Source organism: Petromyzon marinus, chromosome 33, assembly GCF_048934315.1.
Source record: "Petromyzon marinus isolate PM22_M1 ecotype Great Lakes invasive population chromosome 33, UKy_Petmar_22M1.pri1.0, whole genome shotgun sequence".
NCBI classification, from domain to species: domain Eukaryota; kingdom Metazoa; phylum Chordata; class Hyperoartia; order Petromyzontiformes; family Petromyzontidae; genus Petromyzon; species Petromyzon marinus.
In genome coordinates this window covers 5,811,485-5,837,341 of record NC_133699.1, presented here as the reverse complement: position 1 = coordinate 5,837,341, position 25,857 = coordinate 5,811,485, and the positions used below count along the sequence as shown (strand labels likewise).

Sequence of the window (25,857 nt, the reverse complement as noted above, 5' to 3'; positions counted from 1 at the left end):
GGCCACCCGTGTCACCATGCCCACACAGGATTTAACGTCTTATTATCTCCCACAGAGCGGTCTCTGTGGGCAAAAAGAGAGGTGTCGCCCGTCGACACTGGTGGTGCCCAAGTAATCTAAACGACTGTCGGCGCAAGCCTCCGTGAGTCTTCCCGAGTCTCTGCGAGTCTTCCCGAGTCTCCGCGAGTCTTCCCCGCGGGTCTCCGCGGGTCTCCGCGAGTCTATGCGAGTCTTCCCAAGTCTGCTCGAGTCTTTCCCGAGTCTCTGCGAGTCTTTCCCGTGTCTCCGCGAGTCTTCCCAAGTCTGCTCGAGTCCTTCCCGGGTCTCCGCGAGCCTTCCCCGAGTCTCCGCGAGTCTTCCCCCCGGGTCTACGCGAGTCAGATGAGCCGCGACCTGCCGAGGTAGCGTGCGAGCACGCGGTACACGAACTTGTAGTGCTCGAGCGTGGGCACCAGGTGAGGCCGCTGCTGCCTCAGGGCGCCGAGCACTTGCGGGACGTCGGCGTTCTGGGTGTGAGGGGGTGGTGCGCACGGGGGCGAGCGGATGGAGGAGCACAAGAAAATAACAACAAATGAACGAGAATAAACGGCGAGGAGTTTGTGTGCAATGTGGACACGCGCTGCCCTTTTGCCGGTCCGCCGCTGGATTTAGGCCTCGCCATGCACCGTGTCAGTCAAGGGGGTTGCTTCACCAAACTTCACCACATGTCTCAGCGCGGGTTGGTGAAGAGGGCAGCCCAGTTCCAGTTAAGAAAACACTCACCATTTATCGAAGATTTCATTAATACACCAACGATGATGGTGATAATGCTGCTGCGCAATTTTTGGACTCCACTTAGACTGGTGGGGGCTGCAAGCACTCTGACTGCCTGAGAAAGCACTGATGATGAAGCCACCGTCAGCGCATTCCAGTCTATGGGCTTCTATGTGAGTCTATGGGCTTCTCTGTGAGTCTGTGGTTCTCTGTGTGAGTCTATATGCCTATGTGAGTCGGTGGGTCTCTGTGTGAGTCGATGGGTCTCTGTGTGAGTCTGTGGGTCTCTATGCGAGTCTATGGGCCTCTGTGAGTCCATGGGCATCAGTTTTAGTCTGTGGGTCTCTGTGTGAGTCGATGGGTCTCTGTGTGAGTCTGTGGGTCTCTATGCGAGTCTATGGGCCTCTATGTGAGAAAGTGCTGATGACGAAGCCAATGGTAACGCATTCCAGCCTCTCAACAAATCCACCTGCACCTGAGACCGGAAAAACTTAGAGTGGAGTTTTGTAGCCTCCGCAACCTGGAGCCACGGTGAGCCTCAGCTGCTTATAATCGCACATCTAAACATGACAAACGATGAGCGAACTTACCTGTCGTGCGAAGATTAATCTTGCAAAGCGTTTTGTGATGTATGCCCCTTTTGTAATTATTTTTTTGTTGATAGTGGTGGTTGCCTATACCTGCCACTCTTAAAAAAACACACGATTTGAAGAATGCATTTTGTGGAATTTCACAACTGTTTAGTTTTTGGTTATTTATTTGCGTTGCCTGCCTATTTCGAATGAGAAGAATGCGTTTGGATTTCCTCATTCGTAAAGGGGGGGCGGGAAAAAAACCCAGCCCGTGTGTGTACCGATTGCGCAAAACTCGGAGACATTTCCCTTTTAGCCAGGATAGATCGCCTCCGAGTGCTGTTAGCGAGCACCCCTTTGTCCGTGTCGGTGCTTTGTAAAAAAAATATATTACATCCTGGAAACTTTACCTGCCCAGGGATTGTTTTCACAGATGCGGCGAACAATTAAGACTGAAAAATAAAATAAAAAATGTTTCGTCTGTTTCCCAAACGTATTGAAAATTGTGCCAACAGAGCCACGTTATGAGATGAAGTGTCCACTCGCATTTCACGCGAGAATGGGCCGTGGAAGGGAATGTCATAGAACTACTTCTGAGATTCCTCCGAGTGAACTCTTTAGCCACACGACGAGTGGGTAGGGGGGGGGCACTTTCCCACGTGCCCTGCAACAGAGAAAAATGTTGCCACATGGAAGTTAAAGAACATCTATATTAATCCTCGATGCAGGAATTTAGCCAAATTGATTAACAAACCAAACTTGTTGCGATTTATTTATTGTGCAATCATTGGTAAACAGGCTAAGACAATCCGCTCGCTACCCTCAATAACTCGGTGTAATCATCGGTGGCTGAAACCCAGATTCACACCCAGAATAGTCAGCGGCGCAGGTTCAGTGCCCCGACTCCTGAGCCACCCGGCCACCTCGCTCATGCTCTCCATCAGTCCGAGTGGCCGGGGGAATGCTCGTGGGAGAACGGCCACCGTGGGGAGGAGAGCGACCGAGTCAGCACGCCCGCAAGAGATAAATTGCATCGCGGGACCGTGAGAGATGGTGACGGCACGGGGAGCCCTTCATCTAACAGTGGATAAGTCAAGGTGATAATGATGATTCTGATGCTGCTGCTGATGCTGCTGCTGCCGATGATGCTGCTGATGATGTTGCTGATGCTGATGATTATGCTGCTGATGCTGATGATGCTGCTGATGCTGCTGATGATGATGCTGCTGCTGATGTTGCTGCTGCTGCTGATACTGATGCTGCTGCTGCGGCGGATGATGATGACGACGACGACGACGATGATGATGCTGTTGTTGATGATGGACTGACCACGTTCTGCTCCAGGCAGGCGACCATGAGCTCTGAGAGGATGAGGACCCCTGTAGGGCCGTCGTCGCCGCCGGCGCAGTGCACCAGCGTGGGCGGCAGGGGCGTCCTCGGAGGCAGCATACTGCCCGTCAACCTGCGCACCGACTGTAGCTCCTGCAGGAACTCTGCACGTGGCGGGGTGGTGGTGGGGGGGGGGACGAAGTGTCCCGCCGGCGATGATTAATAACACGACTCAAAATGTCGAGCTGATGACATTGTCCGCTGGGGAAATGCACAGAGGGTTTATCGGACGAGGCGAGATCGAGCGGTGAAATAAACTCGCGTGCGGGATCTAGGTGGATCGTTATCGTCGCGGAGATCGTGAAGAGGTCAGAATTATACTGGAGGAATCCGATGAGCTATGAAGCTAGTTTTCACAGATGTCCAGTAGGGGTTGGTCAGAACGTTACAACAAGGAACACTACAAAAGCACGTCAGGAGTGCAAATTATAGGAAGTGTAAAAATATATTTTAAAAAAAACTAAATAAAACTAAATTATTTTTTTGTTTTACCAGATAAAGCCCACTGAGCTATTAGCTTCTTTTTGCAGAAGCAAACCTGGCCACAAATGATAGCTCCACGTGGATCGTCATGTGTGGACAGCTTGAGGAGGTCTCCATCGTCAGCAGCTTGGCGGGCGCACGCACTCGCTCTGCTCGCCGTCGTCGTGGCATTTAGATTGACGGGATTTTCGTCCACAGCGCACGGTTTGGTAGCTGGTGTTATCGAGAATATCCGTTCGTCCAGAATAATTGTTCCCCTAGGAATGATTATTATTTATACCCGCCCCAAGAACTGATATTTGGGAATATCGGTTCCCTCTGGAAAAATTTGTCTCTTCTAATTTTTTTGGGGGGGGGGGGTGGGGGGGGGGGAGTTTGTAACAAAGTGAGCTCCGTTTAAGATTGAAAGTGGCAACTCATGTCTGAAAACGGTTCGACAAAATACGCCCGCGCCTTTGACGAGGGGGCGAAGCCTCGTTGTGACGTGGCGCTGCGTTCCCGACCCACGAACCGTCCAGCGGCCAACGTCGAGGGTTTTGGCCAATCCCATCCGCTTGCGATTGCTCAAGAGGGGCAACTGCGTCTGGCCCATTCACCGCTCTCTTGACGTCATTAAAGTCTACACGAGGAGCTCTGTGTTCGAGAGGGCGGGGGGGGGGGGGTGGTGAGGCCCCCCACCTCCGCGGCAATTTTTCTAAAATGAATGCGGTTGACAACTCTGCTCCGACACGTAAATAAATAAATAATATTGCCAAACATATCGCCGCCGCCGCAGCTGTCGCAGCTGTCGACCGGCCAAAGTCACAAAACGACGGCGCGCGCCCGCCACGGCATCATCAATCTTCGTTTATCGCCGAATTCATCGGCGCTGCGAAAATAATACGCCTCAACCACGCCGGTCACGTCATCGCTATCAGTCGCCCCGTCGCCTCGTGCCGTGGCGTAGAACCACCCTCACCCCACGGTACTCTTCACGACTCTTCTCCGAGTCCCCCCCCAGTCCCGCTCGCTTGTTAACATCACCTGCCACCCCCACCTCTCCAACCACCGCCTCCTCGGTCTTGCTCGGGAACTCCAACTTGGTGAACACGTGGGTGGGCTCCCTTTGAGGCTCCGTTTGCAACGCAGAGCAATTTCACTTCGGGATTCTGCGCGCTGCCGGCTACACAAAAACGTCTCTCGCCCAGAGACGATCCGTCCCTGGGTGAATTGCTCACTCCTCGAGAAGCAGGGCGAGCGGCGAGCATGAACACGGCCAATCCCAGCCCGATCCCGGCCATGGTTTAACATCAGCGGCGAGTGATATCTCAACGTGTCCTGCGTGCCCCCATCAATTTGTTAACCCATATTGACCGGCGTCGTGAAGTATGGTTTAACAACCCCGACAACCAACAAGGAGTAAGGGGGATCTTCATCCAGCAGTGGATTGACGAATAACTGTAAATGATTGCTAGAGCAGAAGCACACACCCTGGGAACAAGCGCACGTGCGCTTATATCTGAAGTGTGCTGACATCAGAAGCTTCCCTGCGCATCCCCTCCCCCACCGCCAGCGCCGTGTACGCGTGTGTTGCTTATATGAGAGCTGTGCTTATATCAGGCGTGCTTACATCCAGACTGCGCATATGCCCCCTATTCGCAGCGTCCGCAAGGTCGGACATCACCGTCACCGCCGGCCATGATTAATCCGCTGCTGGATGAAGGCCTTCCCCCCACAGCCACGATGCCACAGACGTCACTCACCCAGAAACCTCTCCGCTCCATTGTTGTCGTCGTCGCCGTCGTCGGCGTCGCCGTCGCCATCGCTGCCGCGGCTCCACTCGGGGTGGTGGAGGTGCCACAAGTTGCGCTCTCTCCCCGAGGGCGCGTGCGTCACGCGCAGACCCGTGGTTGCGCAGCCGCCCGCCGCCGTGGTGCCCCTGAAGGTGGCGTGTACCGCCAGGTCCCCGTACACGCACGGGCGCTGCCGCGAGCCCAGTCGCGGCCAGTAGCGCTGCGGCTTCGCCTCCCCGGCGACCTGCGGTGGAACCGCGTGGCGCATTCGGTCAAGGTGGCAATCGCAGCCGTTGTTGTTGTTGTTTTTGTTATTGTATTAGTGCTGCAGTCTTTTGAGTCGGTGGCGGCTCGTGACATTTTCCACCAGGTGGGGCTGTTGCGAGTGACCTCTGATAAGAGGGTGTTCTAATTCAGAAAAAAAAAACCTCGTCGTGTTATTGGCCTTCCTGTGAAAGTGATGTAAATGTCTTATCTACCAACGGTGGGGCGTTTAGTAACAATACGAAACAAAACAACAAAGCGCTCAAATGCTGTCCCCATGACCCTCAAGTCCACATTACACAACCCGATTTAAAGCTTTCGTGACTGCAAGGATTCATCCTCTTTGGTTCTTTCGGTAAAGTCACGTAGAATGAGAATAAAGTAATAAATTAATAAAATAAAATAACACAATAAAATTATCACGACACAAGCGGCCTTCTTCTTCTGAAGAAGGCCGCTTGTGTTGTGGCCGAAACATCGTGGGGAATCTTATTGTGTTATTTTATTTTATTAATTTATTATTTTATTCTCATTCTACGTGACTTTACCGAAAGAACCAAAGAAGATTACACAACCCCTTTCACACTGCCAAACGCCTGGCGCGTGTAGGCCGTGAGCTGCTCTATTTGCACGGTGCCACCCAGCGTCGTGGCGTCGTCTCTCATCACAGCCACGGGCGCCTTTTTCACCACCCTGCATGGGTCTCAAACGGCGTGGGTAAAATGCGAAGCTCATCGCAAGGAATGAAGGGAATTGTCTCACTCGGACGCCTTCACAGCCGCCCCGAGACCTCCCCAAGGCACAAATCAGACTGTGGCGTTGCAGCGGTTTCATGTATGAACGACTTAAAATTGTATCTTCACGTTGAAATAATCATCACATTAACTAGTGGACGAACCGCGCCCGATTTGAATCGGCGCCCTCGTTGTCTTTAATCAACAGGGAAGTTCAAACACCTTTAGGTGCCGCGCCTTTCCTTCTTAGGAGCCGCCCCTTCTTATTTTTATTCCTATTTTGTTTATTATTTTTATTTGTTATTTTTCTTATTTTTATTTATTATTTTTAATTCACTTGAATTTTTGTATTATTTTTTAATATAATTTTTTATTCACTTTGTTTTCAGTATTATTTTTCTATCTACGTGACTTCACCGAAAGAACCAAAGAATATGAATTCCTGCAGTGACGAAAGCTTTTAAGTCATGATCACGCTTGTTTACCCAGGAGAGCCTCATTTGAGTCTCAATACTAGTTGCCAGGAGGGTCCCGCCAAGTGTTTTGCAGTCGAGGAGGGCGATGTTGCTGCGGTGTAATTCCGATTTAATAACGTGCAGGTAAAACACAACACAAATATCAGTGTTGTGGAATGTTTTGGCTGAGACCGGTTGTTAAATTGTGTGCTCCTTACTGTAACTTTGGTTCTTTCGGTAAAGTCACGTAGATAGAAAATTAAGAGATCACGACGTTTCGATGGCAACACAAGCAACCGTCATCAGGTGAGACAAACACAGCTGACGTAGGAGAAAGAGCCGCTGCAACAAGAATTTATATATATGGGATCTATTAATTTCCCATCTACGTGACTTAACCGAAAGAACCAAGAACTATGGATTCCTGCAGTCACGAACAGCTTCAAATCAAGATTGTGTGCTCTTGTTAGCTGCGGGAGTAAAGTGTCAAACCCCCGGATGAAATGCATGCAGAACAGGGACGGTGGGGGTGGGAAGAGAACTCCACAGAGAAAAGAAACACCCCAAAGTCTAAATTTAGATTTAAAGCTTTCGTGACTGCAGGGATTCATAGTATTGGTTCTTTCGGTAAAGTCACCACGTTAGAAGGGAAACAATAAAATAAGAAAAAACAAAACAATAAATTCTCACGACGTTTCGACTGCAACACAAGCAATCGTCATCATGATGATGATCATCATGATGATTGCTTGTGTTGAAATAATCATCATATTGTTATATAGTTTATTTTTTTTATTGTTTCACCTTCTACGTGACTTTACCCCAAAGTCTGCCAACAAACCCGGTCACCGCCGAGCTCACCTGAACCGGCGTGAGAGCCGCGATGACGTTCACTCCGTGCTCCCACACCATGTGCCAGAAGTCGCTCTCCGTGTGCGGCTGGGGCCACTGGGTGGCGATGTAGTGCCACATCTCTCCGTTCACTCGCACCTGCGTGGCAAAAGCAATGAGCGGGCGAGAGGCGCGGGTTGCGGACGCGAGGTGGCGGGTGGGGACGTGGGGGCAGGCGTGGCGGTGAGAGCGCGCGCCGTGGCCGGCCTCCGCACAGGTGCTATTCGCTAAGAGCACAGGCACCGCACCAGAATGTTAACAGCGATACGGAGGGGCGGGCGGGAGATCTTAGTGAGAGAGGGGAGCGGCGGCGCTGGCTCTTAGCGCGCTGCTCTCTCGTTCAGTTTGAATTCCCACTCACGGTCAACGGCGATTGTCTGAAACCGGTGCTGGGCCATCATCCCCTAGGTAGACACGGCCTCAAATGAGTACAGTGCCCTGGTGTGATGTGTAAACACTGCCCGCTGGGGAGGAAAAGGCGGTCGTGCGTGATGCGTTTCGTTTCGACGTTCTGAATGTTTTCAGCGAATTCATGGTGAGCGTGCGCGTTTATTATCGTTGTGCGTGCGGGAGGAAAGCGGGGATAATCCACGCGCGTAAGGCAGCAACGCTCTATCCCCGTCCAGATGGCGATTAGTCCACTTGCTGTGACTTGCCTTCTGGCGAGCCAGGCGATGAAAACCTCTGAGACGGCCACCACGACATCTGTGTGTGATCCACCAACCCCTGGCTGGAGAGTAGAGTTGAGATGAGACGGGTTGACGTAAGGATGAGAGTGAGTTCGTGGATGACCTTGGACATAGTAATGTTGAAGTGTAACCACTTTGGGGCCGTCCATAAATGACGTCACGCGATTTTGGACGATTTTTGACCCCCCCCCACCACCCCCCTCGTCACACGGCGTCACAAAAAGTCAGACCACCCTTCAAATATGACGTCACAAAGCTCTGTCCCCCCCCACCCCCCCAAGATATAAAACATGCTTCAAATCGCTTTAAACTATTGTCATTGTAGTGCGTATTTAATGTGTCGCTGCACTCTGATGTTGTTGGATATTTTTATTTATTAAAAAGTCTATTTAATTAAGTAGAACGTGTTGTCTATTTATTTAAAGTTGCGCATTTTGATGTGACGTCACATTTCTCACCCCCCCCCCCTCGTCACACATCGTCACAAATGTCTGACACCCCCCTCCCTAGGTGCGTGACGTCATTTATGGACGGCCCCTTTAATGTTGTTCGTTAATTACCCAGGCCACGACTATACACTGTAGTTGACATTCTGCAAAATCAAGTTATGTCAGATGATCTCTTGGGTGAAATTGGTATTTTAAGCTCACACACACACACGTGTCTGTGTGTGTGAATTGTGTGTGTGTGTGTACTGTGAATGTATGTGCGGTGTGTGTACTGTTAATGTATGTGATGTGTGTGTACTGTGTGTATGTGATGTGTGTATACTGAGTGTGTGTGCTGTGTGTGTACTGTGTGTGTGATGTGTGTACTGTGTGTATGTGCTGTGTGTGTACTGTGTGTGTGTACTGTGTGTGTGTCCTGTGCGTGTGTGATGTGTGTGTACTGTGAGTAAATATACTGTGTGTACTGTGAGTACTGTGTGCGTGCATGCAGTAATTCGTGTTCGGTTACCACACGCCCGGTCACCTAGGTTCGATCCCTGCTCATGGATAACATCAGCGGCAAGTGGTTTATGAACCTATAAAAATGTCTCCTCCGAGTTAACTTAATTGACGCGCTACCTGGTGTGGGTTTTAAACGTCAGTGCTGGGAAGACGACGTCGGCCTGCCTTAGTATGTTGACCAGACCGCAATCCCCCCCCCTCCCCACCTCGTGCAGCTTAGCAGCCTCAACAGGTGCTCACTAACAGCGAATCTCCTTCACGCTCCACAAGTCTACGTGGGGGTTGGGGGGGGGAGTCTTCGCATGAAGGGTCTGTGTGCGGAGCAGCAGCAGTGGTTAGCTGTGCCATTTTGAACGAACTCCCTCTGACCAAATATTAATTAAGCCTCCAACAAATTCACCTTCCGTTGCGACGCCAATCGACTGCAGCGTTGACGAGAATCGCCGTCCCGTCCACCTCGGCCAGGAAACGATACCGAACGAACCAAAGAGTATGGAAATGTGACATGTCTTGTTTTTTGTATGATTAAAAAAAAGATGTGGCGGCGGTGGGGCAAAATGTGGGCAGCCACACCCAAGGCCGTGATATTTAATAGGCACGGTACAGCACAGCTGTCAACCCCTTATCAGTGCCCTCCCTACCTTATTAGAGACAAATTCAGACCTTATTGGTCACCCCGTGCCCCTGAAACATCTCAACGTTCATCCTACAAAGTCCCAATCTCAAGGAAGAAACAAACAAATACACTAAACGTAGAGATTTTTGCCGGTATTGAAACGGCTGTACGCCGTATGGACCTGCAAAACTCAATTTCCCTGTCTAAGAATACGGACGGGTAAGTCGTATGGACCTGCAAAACTCGATTCCCTGTCTATACGGACGGGTAAGTGGTATGGGCCTGCAAAACTCAATTTCCCTGTCTAAGAATACGGACGGGTAAGTGGTATGGGCCTGAAAAACTCAATTTCCCTGTCTAAGAATACGGACGGGTAAGTGGTATGGGCCTGAAAAACTCAATTTCCCTGTCTAAGAATACGGACGGGTAAGTCGTGTAGGTTGACAGCTGTGCAGTAGGCACTGTGCCTAGGGCCTACGAAAACTAAAAGGGGACTACGAAAAAGAAATATGACATCTTTTTTTAGAATGATGAAAAATGTAGCCAATATATCTTATATTCTTGGTTCTTTCGGTAAAGTCACGTAGAAGGGAAACAATAAAATAAAAAAATATATAAAACAATAAAATTCTCACCTGATGATGATTGCTTGTGTTGCAGTCGAAACGTCGTGAGAATTTTATTCTTTTATATTTTTATTATTTTATTGTTTCCCTTCTACGTGACTTTACCGAAAGAACCAAGAATATGAATCCCTGCAGTCACGAAAGCTTTAAATCAAGATATCTTCTTGAATAAATAAATAAATATATTTATACATAGCAAACATATATTTCCTGCCTCAGCAGCTCTCCCGACATATTTTTCACCTGATGACGATTGCTTGTGTTGCGATCGAAACGTTGTGATTTGTTTGATATTTTTTCTACCTACGTGACTTTACCGAAAAACCCAAAGAGTACAGCAAATATAGTCAGAGTGTATATACAAAGAGGCAGAGTTACGTCAATGTCAGTGGGTTTTTGTTCATAAGGTGAGAGAAATTAACATCGGAGATTAACTTTTAGAGATTTTTTTTTGGTACCGTTCGCACGATCTCATTCCGAACAGTGATGCGAGTGTAGCAACATGAGGCAGCGGCAGTACCATCTCCAGAGAGTTATCGCTGAAGGCCTACGAAAGAGAATTGCCTAGGATCTACACGAACCTTCGTCGGGGCCCTCGCCACACCCCTTATACATAACTCGTTTGGACAGCATTGGAATGAGGCAAGTCGCCTATTGTGGCAACACTGATTCCCCTCGCCCCGTACATAAACCATACTCGTGCGTCTTGTACACTTAAAACGCTGGCACACCGTCGTCGCGAAATGTTTGGCTGCGCGCTGGTCTTGCAGTCCAGAGGTCGCCGGGTTCCATTCTATCTCCACGGCACGGCTGTTGAATGAACGGGGCAAGCTTTCTTGATTCCCTCCTCCGACTCTGCCCAACCGAGCGGTGGAAATGGGTTCCGCCGCAGCTGTAGGCATGTGTGTTGAACTTCTTCCGCACCAACCGTGCTAATCGCAGGTGCGGTGCGGAGAAAGGCCAACAAACTAAACACGTAAATCAGTTCTAAAGAAATTAGTTTTAAAATCGAGATGATTTAAAAGTGCATCGTTCCCGGTGGATTCCCAATATCGGAAGGAGGAGCGTTTCAGATGGCCGCAGGAGGGCATCTGAAAGCGCGCGATGTGGTGAGCGCACTTTGTTCGATGGCAAGCCAGGAGCCGGCAGGTGATTTGTGGCGGGGTAAAGTGTGGGCACACTGCCGGCCCTTTCCGCCAGCAGTGGCGTGAAGAAGCACTTGCAGGCGTGCGCCTTTACCTTTTACCAAAAAACTTAACCGGATTAAACGTAGGCTGTAAAAGCTCATGGCACGTTTGAAATATTGTTCAGTGCGGATTGCCCTGTAAAATGTTTATTCGTGTATTATTCATATTTTCTCCAAAAATGTAAATTAATTATTTACAAGGGGCTGCGTGAGCCTGCACGGCTTCTTGTCGCATCCTGTTAGCGTAGCGGCGGTGTCGGCTGCGTTGGTGCCCACTCACACGTCTGTGCCTCTCTATATGGTGTCACCCTTATGGGGAACGGTGGAGCAGCGGTCAGCACGCTGTACTACAAACCCGGCGACCCGAGTTCGATTTCCGCTTATGGCCAACACCAAGTGACGATTACCTGAATCGGTCCTGGGCCTCCCCTAGGTTGACACAGCCTCAAATGCGTACCTGGTGTGTGGTGTCTAAACATCACCAATGGGGAGAAAAAGGCGGCCGGGCGTGGTGTTGGCCACCCACCCCCCTCATCTGCCGTGGCGGCTTTCATAGATGCCTGCGAACAGCACTTGCCCCAAAAGTCCGTTAAGGCTTTACGGGGGATCTTTTGTCTTTGTTTGTCAACCTGAAACTACTCACCACCCAGTGTCTACGGGACACGTGACCCAATATGGCTCGAGCTAGGCTGAGTTGACCTGAGTGAATTGACCTCATTTTATCCTAGCACCCCCATTGAAGGGCAGCTCGTGCCGGACAGGAATTCTGTCACGTGAATTGGGCAGCTCTTAGAAATGCAAGGGGGCATCCATTCATAAATACCCCACAGACCTGCAATGAACCTCTCCTTTCAAATGACCTCGGCGTTACGCAGTCGTTGAATGCTGTTGGGCAAATCACTGCACTGGTAATACGGGACGAAGTGTGTCGGGGGAATGTCGAGAGATTTCATGTGTTAATCGAGGCTTTGAAATATACAATGTTATTTGTCTCTACAAAGTCTCCCTGTTACTTTACGCGGTTATCCATAAATGGATCACCCTGTGAAACTGAATAAACTTTTCCTAAGACATATTTGCGAGTCAAAGATTAAGGTTTGCTTCATGACAAAATTAAATGTTATCATATGTTAAATTAAATATAATTTTTAAAAGTGTGTTCCCGTAGACGAGACCGTCTGCGATTGACGCAGCTGGTGGCATATTCTGTTTCTGATGTAGAGAATTCAGGCCATGCCTCGATGCAAACCCGGCGTGGAAAATTCTGGCCGCAGCCCGAATTCGCAGCCAAATGAAGTCGATTTTTTTAGCCTACTGCCAGAATGGCAAATCGAGTTCAAACTCGGGTCATGTGTCCTATGGAAACAGGGTGGTAGGCTTAGAGTGACCACTTGTTCGAGTGTCTGTGTGTGTCTGACCCATGTTCCAACCTACAATAAAGCGTCCACGTGAATCAGAGAACTAAGCGGCTATATTGAATTGTCCACAGAACCCCGTGTCTGTGTGCAGAGGTGCCTGTGTGTTCATGTGCCTGAGCCCATGGGTTCCTGTATCAATGTGTCCATGTGTTTTCACGTGTGTTGTCCATCCATACACATGTCTGTATTTCCAAGCATGGACATGTCTGGCCACGTGCCTGCACAACTGTGTGTCCAAACGTGTGTGTGTCTATTGTCAGCACGTCTGTGTCTCTGCATGTGTCCGCACACCTGTGTCTCTACGCATCTCCGTGTGTCCGCGTGTCCGCGCGTCTGTGTTTCTGCGCATCCACGCGTCGCTGTGCGCTGCTTACCCGGACGTGAGAGGAGGTGGCGCGCCGCGTGACGTTTCCCCGGGGAGACTGTGGCGCAGACGCTGGCGTGGAGGACGCCGGCTGCCGGATTCTCTCCGAGTCCACCACCGACGCTCGCTCCCCGGGTCCCCACGGAATATGCCCAAATTCCTGTGCCGCATCCCCGCGCCGCACCCGCTCCGCCAGCTGCGATCCCTGGTGGGGAATCGCACAGTCGGCGGATCAATTTCAGGACGCGGGGTCAACGAGGAGAGGTCATCACGGACGATACTGTTTGTCATCGCCGCACTTCCCCGTGGCGTCCTTTCTTCTGCCAGATCCGGCAAGTGCAGCGTAGTTGCAATGTGACATCCAATTTGACCACGACCACCACAACTACCACCATCTGGGTGTGGCTCAAATGTCTGTCTTGGTAATAATGCTAAAATCCTGAAATTAATCCTAATAATCTTAAAATCATGATGTCCTCTCAATGTGAATTTCCTCAGATTACATTGATTAGTTTAATCGCCGTTTACATAGCGTGGGCAGACAACATTAAGTGAATACCCACATTCTATGTCGGTTTTTTTCTGGATACAACTTGTTAATAGTTTGTTGATCATGGATAGCTGCCTGGCTTTGAATTCAGGATTCCAACAATACCAACTCAGTGCAATGACATGGCCATTATGAGCCAAACAAAATTAACAATGAACAAAATTACAGCCAAATGTCAATCCACTGCTGGTCGAGGGCCTCCCCCACACTGTGGCAGTCAAGGGTGGTTGTTTGACCATACTTCACCGTGCTGGTCCCGTACAGGTTGGTTAATCATCGGAGGGTTGGGGAACCAGCAATGGTTCGGATATCACTCGCCACTGATGTTAGCCGTGGCCGGGAATCGACTTTGGGTCACCAGTTTCGCAGCGCGACGGGACAACTCCGCTCTACCCCTTACAATTTAATATGCACACGAGTTTCTGTCACTCTGCATTATTTATCCTTTATAGAACATGACAGTGAAATGTCGCCTGTATGGTATGTAAGTTTTGTCTCATCAACTACATTGCCAATCGTCTGTAAGACCGGCAGCCAGCCGGGCGGGCGGGCGGGCGGGAAATTATGTGGATGAAATATCTACGGCCCGATGCAGATAAAAGCTTTCTCGTCATACTTGTCTCTATTTAGAGCTCTGAAGAGAGACGCTTGGGGGGGGTAAGATTTGCGATATTAAAGCACGCGACTTTACACAGGGAAAAGGACTGCAAGTGGTGCATCTGTCAGTCACCCCAATCAGAATCAGAATATTTATTTATCCTTGAGGAATCCGATGAGCTATAAAGCTCGTTTTCACAGATGTCCAGTTGGGGCCGGGTCAGAATGTCACAACAACCAACAGTAAAAAAACACGATAGGAGTGCAAAGTATAGAGAAGGTAAACAAATCACTTTAAAAAAGTCATACAAATAAAACTAAACAATGTTTTATCTTATCAGGTAAAGCATACGTACCGTATACCCATGCCGTACGTGTACTGTATGTGTACATACGTGTCAAACAATCAGCCTCACTGTCAATTGTTCGTATCCCTTGCTTACCCCAACTCCCCTTCCCCCCTCCCTTCCCGATCACTAACTCCATCATCCCTCACGTCCAAACTTCCCTACCCATCCATCCCATCCGATCATTATCATCGACCACTCATTTGTCATCTTTTGCCATCGTTTATTTCACACACCATCATATGCATCACGCACGATGAGTTCTCATGCACTCATCTCACGTCATCACACCGTTCTGCTGTACAAATTGCTAATACCATACCTGTCAACCCATACGGTTTACCCCGTATTCTTGTAACAGGGAAATTTAGTTTTTCAGGTCCATGCGGTGTACAGCCGTTTCAATAGGGGCACACACAAAATGTGTCTGTTTGCGTGTGTTTCTCCATTGTGATGGGACTTTGTAGGATGAACGTTGAGATTTAAAAAAAAAAGATCACCCGTGTAGCCTTAACAGACTGTAGGGGCAAGTGCTGTTCGCGAGCACCTATAAAGGCCGGAACGGTACACGAGGGGGTGGGTGGCCAGCACCACGCCCGACCGCCTTTGTCTCCCCAGTAGTGATGTTTACACACCGCGCCAGGTTACTCATTTGAGGCTGAGTCGACCTAGGGGAGGCCCAAGACCGGTTCAGATAATCGTCACTGGTGTTGGCCGTGAGCGGGAATCGAACCCGGGTCGCCGGGTTCACAGCGCAGCTTAGCGCTAACTGCTCCACCACCGCTCCCCATGATGACCAATACGGTCTGAATTGGTCTGTAAAAAGGTAGGGCACTGGTAAGGGGTTGGCAGGCATGTGATACTTCCCGTTTAGCGCCTTGATTCAAGACGTTGTATATGAATTAAAATAAGACGAGACGTGCGTGAGAGTGACCGCCGGTGCTTTACCCGGTCGGCAATGGGGCTGTCTCCTGTGTGCCTCCGGCTGACGGTGGTGAAGTTGGGCACCCCGGGCAGATTCATCCTGGGTAGAGACGTGACGTTCGGCTTCGTGAAATCCCCCGTGCTCGTGTTGTACTTCTTGGGTCTCTGCACACACGCAAAACGCCCGCAGGCAAGGCCAGTGCCGGATTAAGCTAGTGCGGGACCTGTAGCATATGTTATAAAGCGGCTCTAAATACAATAAAAACGCAAATATTAAAACACAAATTTCTAATTTCAATAGTAAAGTAATTGTATTTTTTCATTTGCTATACGACAAATCGATAACCTTAAACACCCAGTCGTTCATAAAAGTTGAAGGCATTATAGTACTATAGTAATAGAGCAAATGCAGAATCACTGAACCGGAATTGATAGCTTGAAAGCATTTAGCGCGGGGCCCTTGAAAGTGCGGGGCCCGTAGCTACTACATATGTAGTAGTAGCTACAACATATGTAGTAGCTACAATATATAACGACTTATTGTTGGTAGCTTAGCTGATTGGAGAATATAGAGTTTATTGATAACATTAAGGTAATTTATATTTTAGTTTTTTTTATTGGTTCACTATATAGTACTGTGAATAGCTCAGATGTGTAGGCCTTGACTTCAACATAGTCATTTCTGTGACCAGTCACTAGCTAATCACTCAGTTATTTCAATGCTAAATTCGCCTAGTTATTTCAATGCTAAATTCTCCTGTTTGATTTGTACTAAGTGCCTCGGTGAATGTGTATGCTCTGACTTTAACGTAGCTATTTCTGTGACCAGTTACAAGCTAATCACTCAGATATTTCAATGCTAAATTCTATGCTAATTCCTTTGTCAAGGGGTGCCTCTGCGGATGTGTATGCTTTAACTTAGCTATTTCAATGCTAAATTCTATGCGAATTCCTTTATCAAGGGGTGCCTCTGCGGATGTGTATGCTTTAACTTTTAACATAGCTATTTCTGTGACCAGTCACAAGCTAATCATTCAGCCATTCCAATGCTAAATTATATGCTAATTCCTTTGTCAAGGCACTTTGTTCCTCTCACACAGCTTAAAGGCCGTGATCTGAACGTGGCTCTTTCACTCCAGCGCTGTCCTACCAGACAGTCTCGTCCCTTCACCTGATGAAGGCCGCTTGTGTTGTGGCCGAAACGTCGTGAGAATATTATTGTGTTATTTTATTTTATCAATTTATTATTTTATTCTCATTCTACGTGACTTTACCGAAAGAACCAAAGAAGATGAATCATTGCAGTCACGAAAGCTTTAAATCGAAATTTAGTAGCTACAACATATGTAGTAGCTACTACATGTGTAGTCCTATACATGTGTAATAGCTACTACTACATATGTAGCTACTTTTGCTACTGAGATAATAATCCGGCACTGGGCAAGGCTCAGTCTTCAGCCGGGGTGTGTCCAGGACTCGGCAGGTTGCCAACTGGCGTCTCTCCCGAGGCCGCATGCGACTCTTAAATCCACTTGCATACGGCTCTATCGTAGGGCAATAACGTAGAACATACGATGACAGTAGCAAATAATAATAAATTCAAGTTGTACGATAAGTTGTATGATATAATTATATATATATGCACTTGGCTCATTGCAGAACTCATGGGTATTTCTTGCCTCTTGGTCTGTTACAGGATGGCCACCCCGAGTCAACGACGCGGACAATATTTGAGCACCTGGCACACCACATCAAGTATACCCCTCGCTATTGCCGTGGTTACTAGTCACGTGGCCATCCATTCCCGTCGACCGGCGGCCCGGAAGATATTTCCGCTCCCGGCACACCGCATCGAGTATACCTATCGCTGTGACTGTGGCCCCTAGTCCAGTGCTATCTATTCTTCCAGCGACCTGGAAAATATTCAGTGAACAATGTTACCCCGCTCACGTGACCGTCAGAGATGTTCAGATGTCAGCAAGAATTCGGAAGTAATAAATGTCTTTCCTCTGTTTTTATATTTCGGATGAAACGTCCACTGATGAGTGTTTGTGCACCAGCGTCCAATGTGCAAATCAATTTCTGCACTTATGAGAGAGAAAAAAAATAATTCAGAAATGTCCTGGGACGTACAGCAATTAAGCGCCGTCACATTGCGAGACCCCTGATCATGTTTTTGGAGGTTCTTGCAACCGCCCATCCCATGCGACACCACTCGTAATTGGCTGCCTCCCAGAGCGGACAGCCTCACCCGCGCGTATTAATAACACCCCGCTCTCTGGCTCCTTAATGAGATCACAGGGCAATATAATATCCTCCCTCCCCCCTCCACCCACGATTGCCCAATCGGCATGCAATGATTCATTCCACACTGCAATTCCAGGAATTGTCATCACGGTACGATTCAAGAATTTCATTATTTTCATGTTGCCCGTCGTTTTTTTTCTCGTGAGTATAATCGTTTAAGTTTGTTCTGTCTGCTCTTGTACTGTCTTGGTTGAACTCTTGATCCGATCCGATTGATTGGTCTGTACTGTCTTGTGCGTGTGTTCTCTCTTGTCTGCTGTGCAATATTGGTACGTACTATCCTGTGTGTTCTTCTTGTCTGTACTAGCATGTCTGTGCTACCTTCCTCATTTCTTCCATCTCGTTTGATCAGCCTCGTTAGTTCTGATCATTAGCATAATGGATACACCATTTGCATGGACGTTGCTTGAATCTAAACGTATCCATTTCATGCGTAAGGTTTAATGCCCGTAGCTTAATAGTGATATTTAATCAATGAGTACATGAATAATTACGTCTGCTGGCTCAAAATGAAAATATGACTCCGTATCTTGCAGTCATGATGAGACAAATGATTTACACACCTGCTTGACTATATTCGTCTTATACTGAACACATGCTTAGACAGGTGTTCAGGCATTAATTTGATCAATTTCGCAACAGAGATACAAAGCGGGCTTTTGATGAGACTCAGAAAGTCGATACTGGGAGCTCGAGATGATTAAACCGGCTTCTCTAGCGTAGTCAGTTGATGGTCTCCGCCCGGTGACTAATGATTGTACACACACACCAAAAACTCCCATCATATTACATTCGGTTTTGCAATTAATTTGCCTAAACTGCAGTTCTAAAAATGAAAATAAATTTCGATATCTTTTATTGACCGTCATATGACAAGCAAACTCTTGCCAGAGTGTGTGGGAGAGTGGGCCCCCTCCTGTGTATAGGATGAGAAGGCCACTTGAAGGATTTTGCCGATGTCCTGTGAACATCACCGTCTGGGCCATCCTATGACATTTCTGAATGGGTTCTTCATTTCATGGCCCGACGTAAAATAATAATAATCACAATTGAATTAAATTGGGGCAAAAATACCAAACAATCTAAAATAAAAATTCTACATTCAAGAAAAGTAAAAAACTCATCTAAGATTTGCATGCTTAAATGTTTCTTGACAACACTGATCCCACAGAAACTGATCCGCTGATGGCCTAAAACTGTTCATTTATTTTTACATGGCACAAGAAGAGGCTGTTATCTGTTTATCATTAATTCAATACCCACACCTCGCTGACAGCCACATTCATTTTGGTATTGACAAGAACACCAAAGCCTCGCAGGCATAACCCCTGAGTTCACTGCATACACATGCCTAGGCCTCCAAGTTGAAATTCCACCGGTGGCACCATCGTTACCACAGCGCAGTGCGGACTCGCCATCTGCACGTGCACATTTCAATGATTAACAGACATTGGAATTATTGGAAAGCCACACTGAGGGGTGCAAGCAGAGCTGAGGCCAGCATACTCGTAACCACCTCTGCCCGATCGCCAGACACTTCAACCGCAGAGGCACGACGTGAGTGCCGTACCAAACGAGTTTGAATGAAACTGCTGCAAGTTTTTTTCGAGTTGTGTTTTGCAGAAATAAATAATTTTAACTCCCTCTACCGCCGCAGGGTCTGGCTACTCCACTCACCCTGATGGGCAACTTTTACAAATATCCACCACCACCACCGTAAATACCAAGCACGTGAATGGTTAACCGTCGCCTGCAAGAAATAAGCATCGCAACACGCCCGCGGATGTGTCATCGTGGGCATGTGGTGGCGTGGCAGCTGTCGAGTGCGCAGGCGGTGCAACTGCACCGGGGCCCACGCGTAAGAGGAGGGGCCCAGGCGCCGGGCTACGGAGAGGGGAGGAGGTGGTGGTGGTGGTGGGGGGAATTGGACAAGAAGGGGTTGCCCCATTTCATGCCTTGCACCGCAGGGCCCATGCCAACTACGCAGTGCCATTGTCACAGCGTGCGTTCTATAACGCCAGTAGCAGCACTTCGTCGCTGGAGGTCTACGGTGGGTGTTCTATGGATGGACTGGTCCCCGACACGGGAATGTGGATTTTTGTTTTCATCCAACGACTTCTAAAGACTGTTCAATGTTCGCTTGACCAGTGCGACTTTGATTTTGGATTCTGTACATTAATGCTCATGTTCAGCCCGTTTTCCAGTCCACTGCTGTTGTGGTGGGAGAAAGGGGAGGGTAAGGGGGGGGTAGCCCCCGGGGGAGGGGGGGGGGCTCTCGCTTCAGGTGCCATCACTGACGTTAGCTCTGGCTGTGGGTCTAACTCAGATCGCCAGGTGCAGTGCGCGAACCACTCCCCAACTTTGTACAAATACGCGTTGAGACTAAACAAGATCGACATCCATCGCGTACGTGAAACATCATCTGCTGTACGGTACTGCAATGCCGTCCACCTTCACCAAAAACGCTCTGACCAGTGTGGTGAAGTATGGTGAAGTATCCCCCCAAAGACCCACACGGCCTGGGGATATGCCCGCGTGTAGCAGTGGATTGACAAAGGTCTGTACGGACCCTCGCGTGCACGCCTCGCCGCCCAGTGTCGAGATATTTTCAGGAGGCTTTCCTCCTGAATGAATGCTTGGTCGTTGCCCACGCTGTCGTGAGCGATGCGTGCGCTTTGATCGCCGTGGGAGGAAAGCGGCGGGCCCTGCAGGGACAGCCCACCACGCACACAGACCGTGCCGTGTGCTGCCACGCGTATCGCCTTCATTCGACTGTGTACTGACTTATGTGCACTGCCCCAGGTGTACTGTGGTGTGTACGTGTGTTGCCTTGTGTAGTGTGTACCATGATGTGTGTTCTGCCGTGTGTACTGTGCGTTATTCCACTGTTCTACGGTGTGTGCACTGCCCCAGTTAATACTGTGTGTATGTGTACTGATCCTGTATAGTGTGTACTATGCTATGCATTCTGCCGTGTGTACTGTGCCTGCACTGCCCCAGGTGTACCTGTGTGCGCGTGTGCTGTCCTGTGTAGTGTGCCATGATGTGTGTGTTCTGCCGTGTGTACTGTGCGTGCAATCCCCCAGTTGTACTGTGTGTACGTGTGTTGCCTTGTGTAGTATGTACCATGATGTGTGTTCTGCCGTGTGTACTGTGCGTTATTCCACTGTTCTACGGTGTGTGCACTGCCCCAGGTGTACCTGTGTGTACGTGTGCTGCCCTGTGTACTACGCTATGAGTGCTGCCCCGGTTGTGCTGTGCGCATTGGCCCATCGTGTGCCGTGCGCGCCCGTGCCGTGGGTGCACCTCACCGTCACGCCGTCCAGCTTCTCGAAGCGGATGTTCTTCGACGGGAGGAGTATCTCCGACGTGGGCCTCTCGCGGCCCGGATTGGCCCACTTGCGCAGCCTCACCGACGACCTGGCTCCGGGGTCGAACTCGGGCACCCTCGGCGCTCGGTCCCCGTCGCCCTCGGCGGGAGCGGCGGCGGCGCCTTCGAGGAGATCGAGGGACCGGGAGCCGCGCATGGACCTGATGCGCGACGGAGCAGCCCGCGCGTGGACGCACGCTCTGGCCAGCGCCTGCTGCAGCCTCGTGTTGTAGGGCACGTTCACGTAGGGTATCAGGATGGAGGAGCCTTGCGCCGTCGACGGCGGCCCGTCCGCTGAGCCTCGTCTCAGGACGGTGCCGCCTTGAGGCCGAACTTCCTCGAGGCGCTCTGCGGGCTGGTGGCCATGCCCCGCGGGGTCGTCGGCGGAGGGGCCGAGACCCCCCGAGGAGATGGTGGAGGATCTCGGATGTTCTTCCGAGGAGTGTTGGGAGGGATGCGTGCGTCCTGAGGAGGGTGCGGACGTTATTCGATTTCCCGAGGCGCGGCGAGAGGTCCGGGCACCAGCGCTGTGGTCGGACGTTCCCAGGTCTTCCGAGGAGCCTTGGGAGCGATCCTTCCTCCCCGGGGAGCGGTTCGAGTGAGCGGCATCTTCTGAGGAGATGTTGTAGGTGCCTCTGCGTTCCAGGGAGTGTTTGGAGGTGTCTGGCTCTTGAGAGAAGCGGTTCGAACCGCTCACTTGCTCCGAGGAGCGGTCGGACGGATGCAAGTCTCCCTGTCGCTCAATCCCCTTGCCCTTGCAATCGGCCGTCGTCTCGAGCGGCCTCCCGTCCACACCCTGGGCGTGGTCTCTGCGGGGCTTGGTCTTGAGGATTCCGTGGTGAGGAGCGGTGGGTCCATTGGGCTGCTGCTTCGGAGTCACGTTGCTCTCGGGCCCATTGCTGAGAAGCTCTCTGTTTGTCTGCCTCGACATTTCGACCAGAGGCGCTGTCTCTGTCTCGCGGGTGGACCGCGAGGCGACGGTGGGACTCTTGAGTGTCCGTGTGCGTCCGTGTGCGTCTTGATTGTACGTGTCCTTAGACTTGCGTGTACGTGTGTTTGTATGTGTGTCTCTGTGTGTGGGTAATAGTGTCTGTATGGTGCGTTTGTGTCTTTGTGTGTCTGTATGCACGTCTTTGTGCGATTACATGTGTGCGTGTCTGTATCTTTGTCTTTGTTTCTACGTACGTGTGTGTCTGTGGCAGTGTGTATGTGCACCTAGCCTGGCACAAGCGCCGTGATGACGTCGCCGCTACTTAGCGGCGAACGGTCGTTGTACGGTTGAGTGTGTGTCTGTGTATCTGTGCGTTTGTGTGTCTGTGTATGTGCGTCTCTGTTTTGTTTTGTGTTTGTGTGTATGTGTGTTTGTGTGCGCCAATGTGTGTTAGTCGTGTGTGTGTGTGTATCCACGTGTGTGTGTGTCTACGCTACCGCTACAACAGGAGTAGTCGTAATTCATTCACTGGGCTTCCACAATCATCTTCTTGTGGGGTGGGAGGAGGTTGCCACCACCAGGAAGGTTTTAACTGCCCAAGACAAACACGTAAAAACATCAGACGATGTAATCATGCAGGCGCAATTTCGAAGTAAACACGCATTCCATTACTAAACAGGCATTCCATCACGCGAACTCCAATTATCCTCCCACAGCAGCGGCGTTTGGCTGCTGGCCATCGAACAAAGACGGTTACTGCATCACGGGCTTTCAGATGCGCTTCTGCGGCCGTCTGGAACGCTCTTGCTTCCGATATTGGGAAGCAACCGGAGCTGTTCACTTTTAAGTCTAGATTGACAAATTTCATTTCTGTAGAACTGCTGTTTGTGTTTAATTTGTTGTCCTTCCCCCTGCATCTCCGATTAGCGCGATTGGCTAAGTACGGTACGAAAGAAGATCAACATACATACATAAATACATAGACTCGCACAGAGGCCCATAGACTCACACGGCAACCCATAGACTCGCACAGAGATCCATGGACTCACACAGAGACCTACAGTTCGTTGTCCTTCTCCCCGAACCTCCGATTACGGTAGCACGGTTGGCTACATACGGTGCGAAAGAAGTTAATCGTACATACAGTTCCGTGCTGAATTGCTGCATGTTCTTGGTCTGGAGCCACGCGCCTCTACAACCACCACCACCACCACCGTCAACTCTTTAAAACCCCACCCGCAACATTCCTAGGCCAGATAAAGCATGTTTGTGAAATACAATAATTGACGACGGCAGTGGGGACCCACTCTCACGCGTGTCCGTACAACACGTGGAGGAAAAGAGTGTGCGGATATTTTCTAGATATTTGCAATAAGCAGGTAGTCCACTCAGCTACTCCAATACAACCACGCGTACCCTGGTGAAATGAGTGAACTACTCTACACAGTTACCCCAATACAACCACGCATACCCTGGTGGAACAAGCGGGCTACTCCACTCAGCTACCCCAATACAACCACGCGTACCCTGGTGGAACAAGTGGACTACTCCACACAGCTATCACAATACAACCACGTGTACTCTGGTGGAACAAGCGGATTACTCTACACAGTTACCCCAATACAACCACGCATACTCTGGTGGAACAAGCGGACTACACTCAGCTACCCCAATACAACCGCGTATACTCTGGTGAAACAAGCGGACTACTCCACTCAGCTACCACAATACAACCACGCGTACCCTGGTGGAACAAGCGGACTACACTCAGCTACCCCAATACAACCGCGTATACTCTGGTGAAACAAGCGGACTACTCCACTCAGCTACCACAATACAACCACGCGTACCCTGGTGGAACAAGCGGACTACTCCACTCAGCTACCCCAATACAACCACGCGTGCCCTGGTGGAACAAGCGGACTACTCCACTCAGCTACCACAATACAACCACGCGTACCCTGGTGGAACAAGCGGGCTACTCCACTCAGCTACCCCAATACAACCACGCGTACCCTGGTGGAACAAGCGGACTACTCCACTCAGCTACCCCAATACAACCACGCGTGCCCTGGTGGAACAAGCGGATTACTCTACACAGTTACCCCAATACAACCACGCATACTCTGGTGGAACAAGCGGACTACTCCACTCAGCTACCACTCTAGATGCCGTGGAGTGGCTAGTGACCTTCAACAAAATCGTAGCCCATTGCTGCTGCTGCTGCTTTGTTTACACGTTGAGCGAAAATAAAAGATTTACTACCCACCTTTACATCACGGTGTGTTGATGATGAACAGTAGCATCTGCAGATCGCGTTGTCTCCACAATTCAAGCGTGTTTAATTAAGAAGCAGCTGATGCAGTGAGGGCCTTTTAAACGGTGGCACTTTTTTCGATTTTTGTTGCTGTTGTATAAAGACGGCGAAATTAGCTCTTGCCTATTGACTTTTTATTTTAACTGCGTGGGCCCCATGAGCCACTTAACTTTTTAGTTTGTGGCCGTCACGAAAGCCAGCCACACATTTCGTCGACGACGCTGCGGAATGGGAGACGTCTCGCCACCACCTTGTATTCGTATTCGTGAATTATCCCGTCTTCTACAAGCAGGAACCGCTCATTCACTCGTACATCACCATCATCATCATAATTCTTCTTCTTAAAAAAATTGCGACGAGTCAACGGTGTTGAAGGCCCTGGCAGGACAGGACGAATTAGACCACAGCTGCGTTTCTGGCGAATGTGCGCCTTTGTACCTGACAAGTGTTCAAGCGTAGTTTCAGTTGGGTGTCGCTTGCCTCGCCAAGCACTGTTTGGCCTTGGGCTTCAAATGGGTGTGTAAAATTAAATGACTGTCGAAACAGGAGTCAGTGCTAGGTCGGCATGCAACGAAAACTGAAAGAATGTCAGCCCCGCCTAGTCAGGCTGCCGAGTGTTAAATTACTGTACAGGTACGGGCATTTAACACGGCCTACCAAAACGCATGCACTGCCCTTAAAAGGAAACACACACACACGAACACACGCACGACACATATTTATAGAATGGGTGACGTTTCAGGCAAATGTCCCTTCTTCCTCGCCGAGAGATGATCTGGAAACTAAGCAGAGCAATCGGCCAGGTAGCTCAGTGGGAGAGCGAGAGGCTCGACATTGGAAGGTTGCGAATTAAAATCCCTGGTTGTGGGCCGACGCAGCCCATCATCCCTCCGGGAGTGTTGGGGTGGGGGTCGATAAAATAACTACTATTTTGTGAGGACGTCAACAGTGATTAATTATCATATGGAGATACTCGCCCCTGCCATATAACTGCTTTTGAATTTAGTTTGTTGTCCTTCCCCTGCACCTCCCATTAGCACGGTTGGCTACGTACGATACGAAAGAAGTTCAACATACATATAACTGAGACGATAATTTACCTACACTCGAGGGTACAGAGTTTAATCATGTGTGGCTGAAACCCCGATTCGAATTCAGCCTCTTAGAGGTGCTGTATATATATAATAAAGGGTGTTTTAGTTAACATTGTGCAATGTTGACAAATGGCATTCCACAACACGTAGCCACGACAGTGCTTAAACACATGAATCATTCGAATATTTTTAAGAACACCATCGCGGTGAAGGGAGGGACGTTGGTTCCTGGTGAGTTTGATTTCCGGTCACGGCTAA

At 49.6% G+C, this 25,857-nt stretch overlaps 1 protein-coding gene across 1 annotated transcript; it reads right to left on the bottom strand.

Moving 5' to 3' along the window:
• Positions 1-235: 235 nt before the first annotated feature.
• On the bottom strand, positions 236-25,190 carry LOC116948359 (tyrosine-protein phosphatase non-receptor type 21-like). The gene is made up of 8 exons (XM_032964963.2): positions 24,458-25,190; positions 21,199-22,780; positions 15,605-15,745; positions 13,173-13,367; positions 7,284-7,412; positions 4,940-5,213; positions 2,655-2,818; positions 236-506 (listed from the first exon to the last, which is right to left on the bottom strand). The coding sequence occupies exons 2-8, from the start codon at positions 22,186-22,188 to the stop codon at positions 378-380; spliced, it is 2,022 nt and encodes a 673-aa protein (XP_032820854.2). The 5' UTR covers positions 22,189-22,780; positions 24,458-25,190; the 3' UTR covers positions 236-377.
• Positions 25,191-25,857: the final 667 nt, after the last annotated feature.

Bases quoted from the DNA above. Each gene is read 5' to 3' on its own strand.
- LOC116948359 (XM_032964963.2), bottom strand. From the start codon at position 22,188: ATGTCGAGGCAGACAAACAGAGAGCTTCTCAGCAATGGGCCCGAGAGC. The intron at 15,746-21,198 runs GTGAGGTGCACC...GCGTGTGTGCAG, and splicing joins AGAAGCTGGACGGCGTGACG to AGACCCAAGAAGTACAACAC. The intron at 507-2,654 runs GTCAGTCCATCA...CCTCACACCCAG, and splicing joins CCTGCCTGGAGCAGAACGTG to AACGCCGACGTCCCGCAAGT.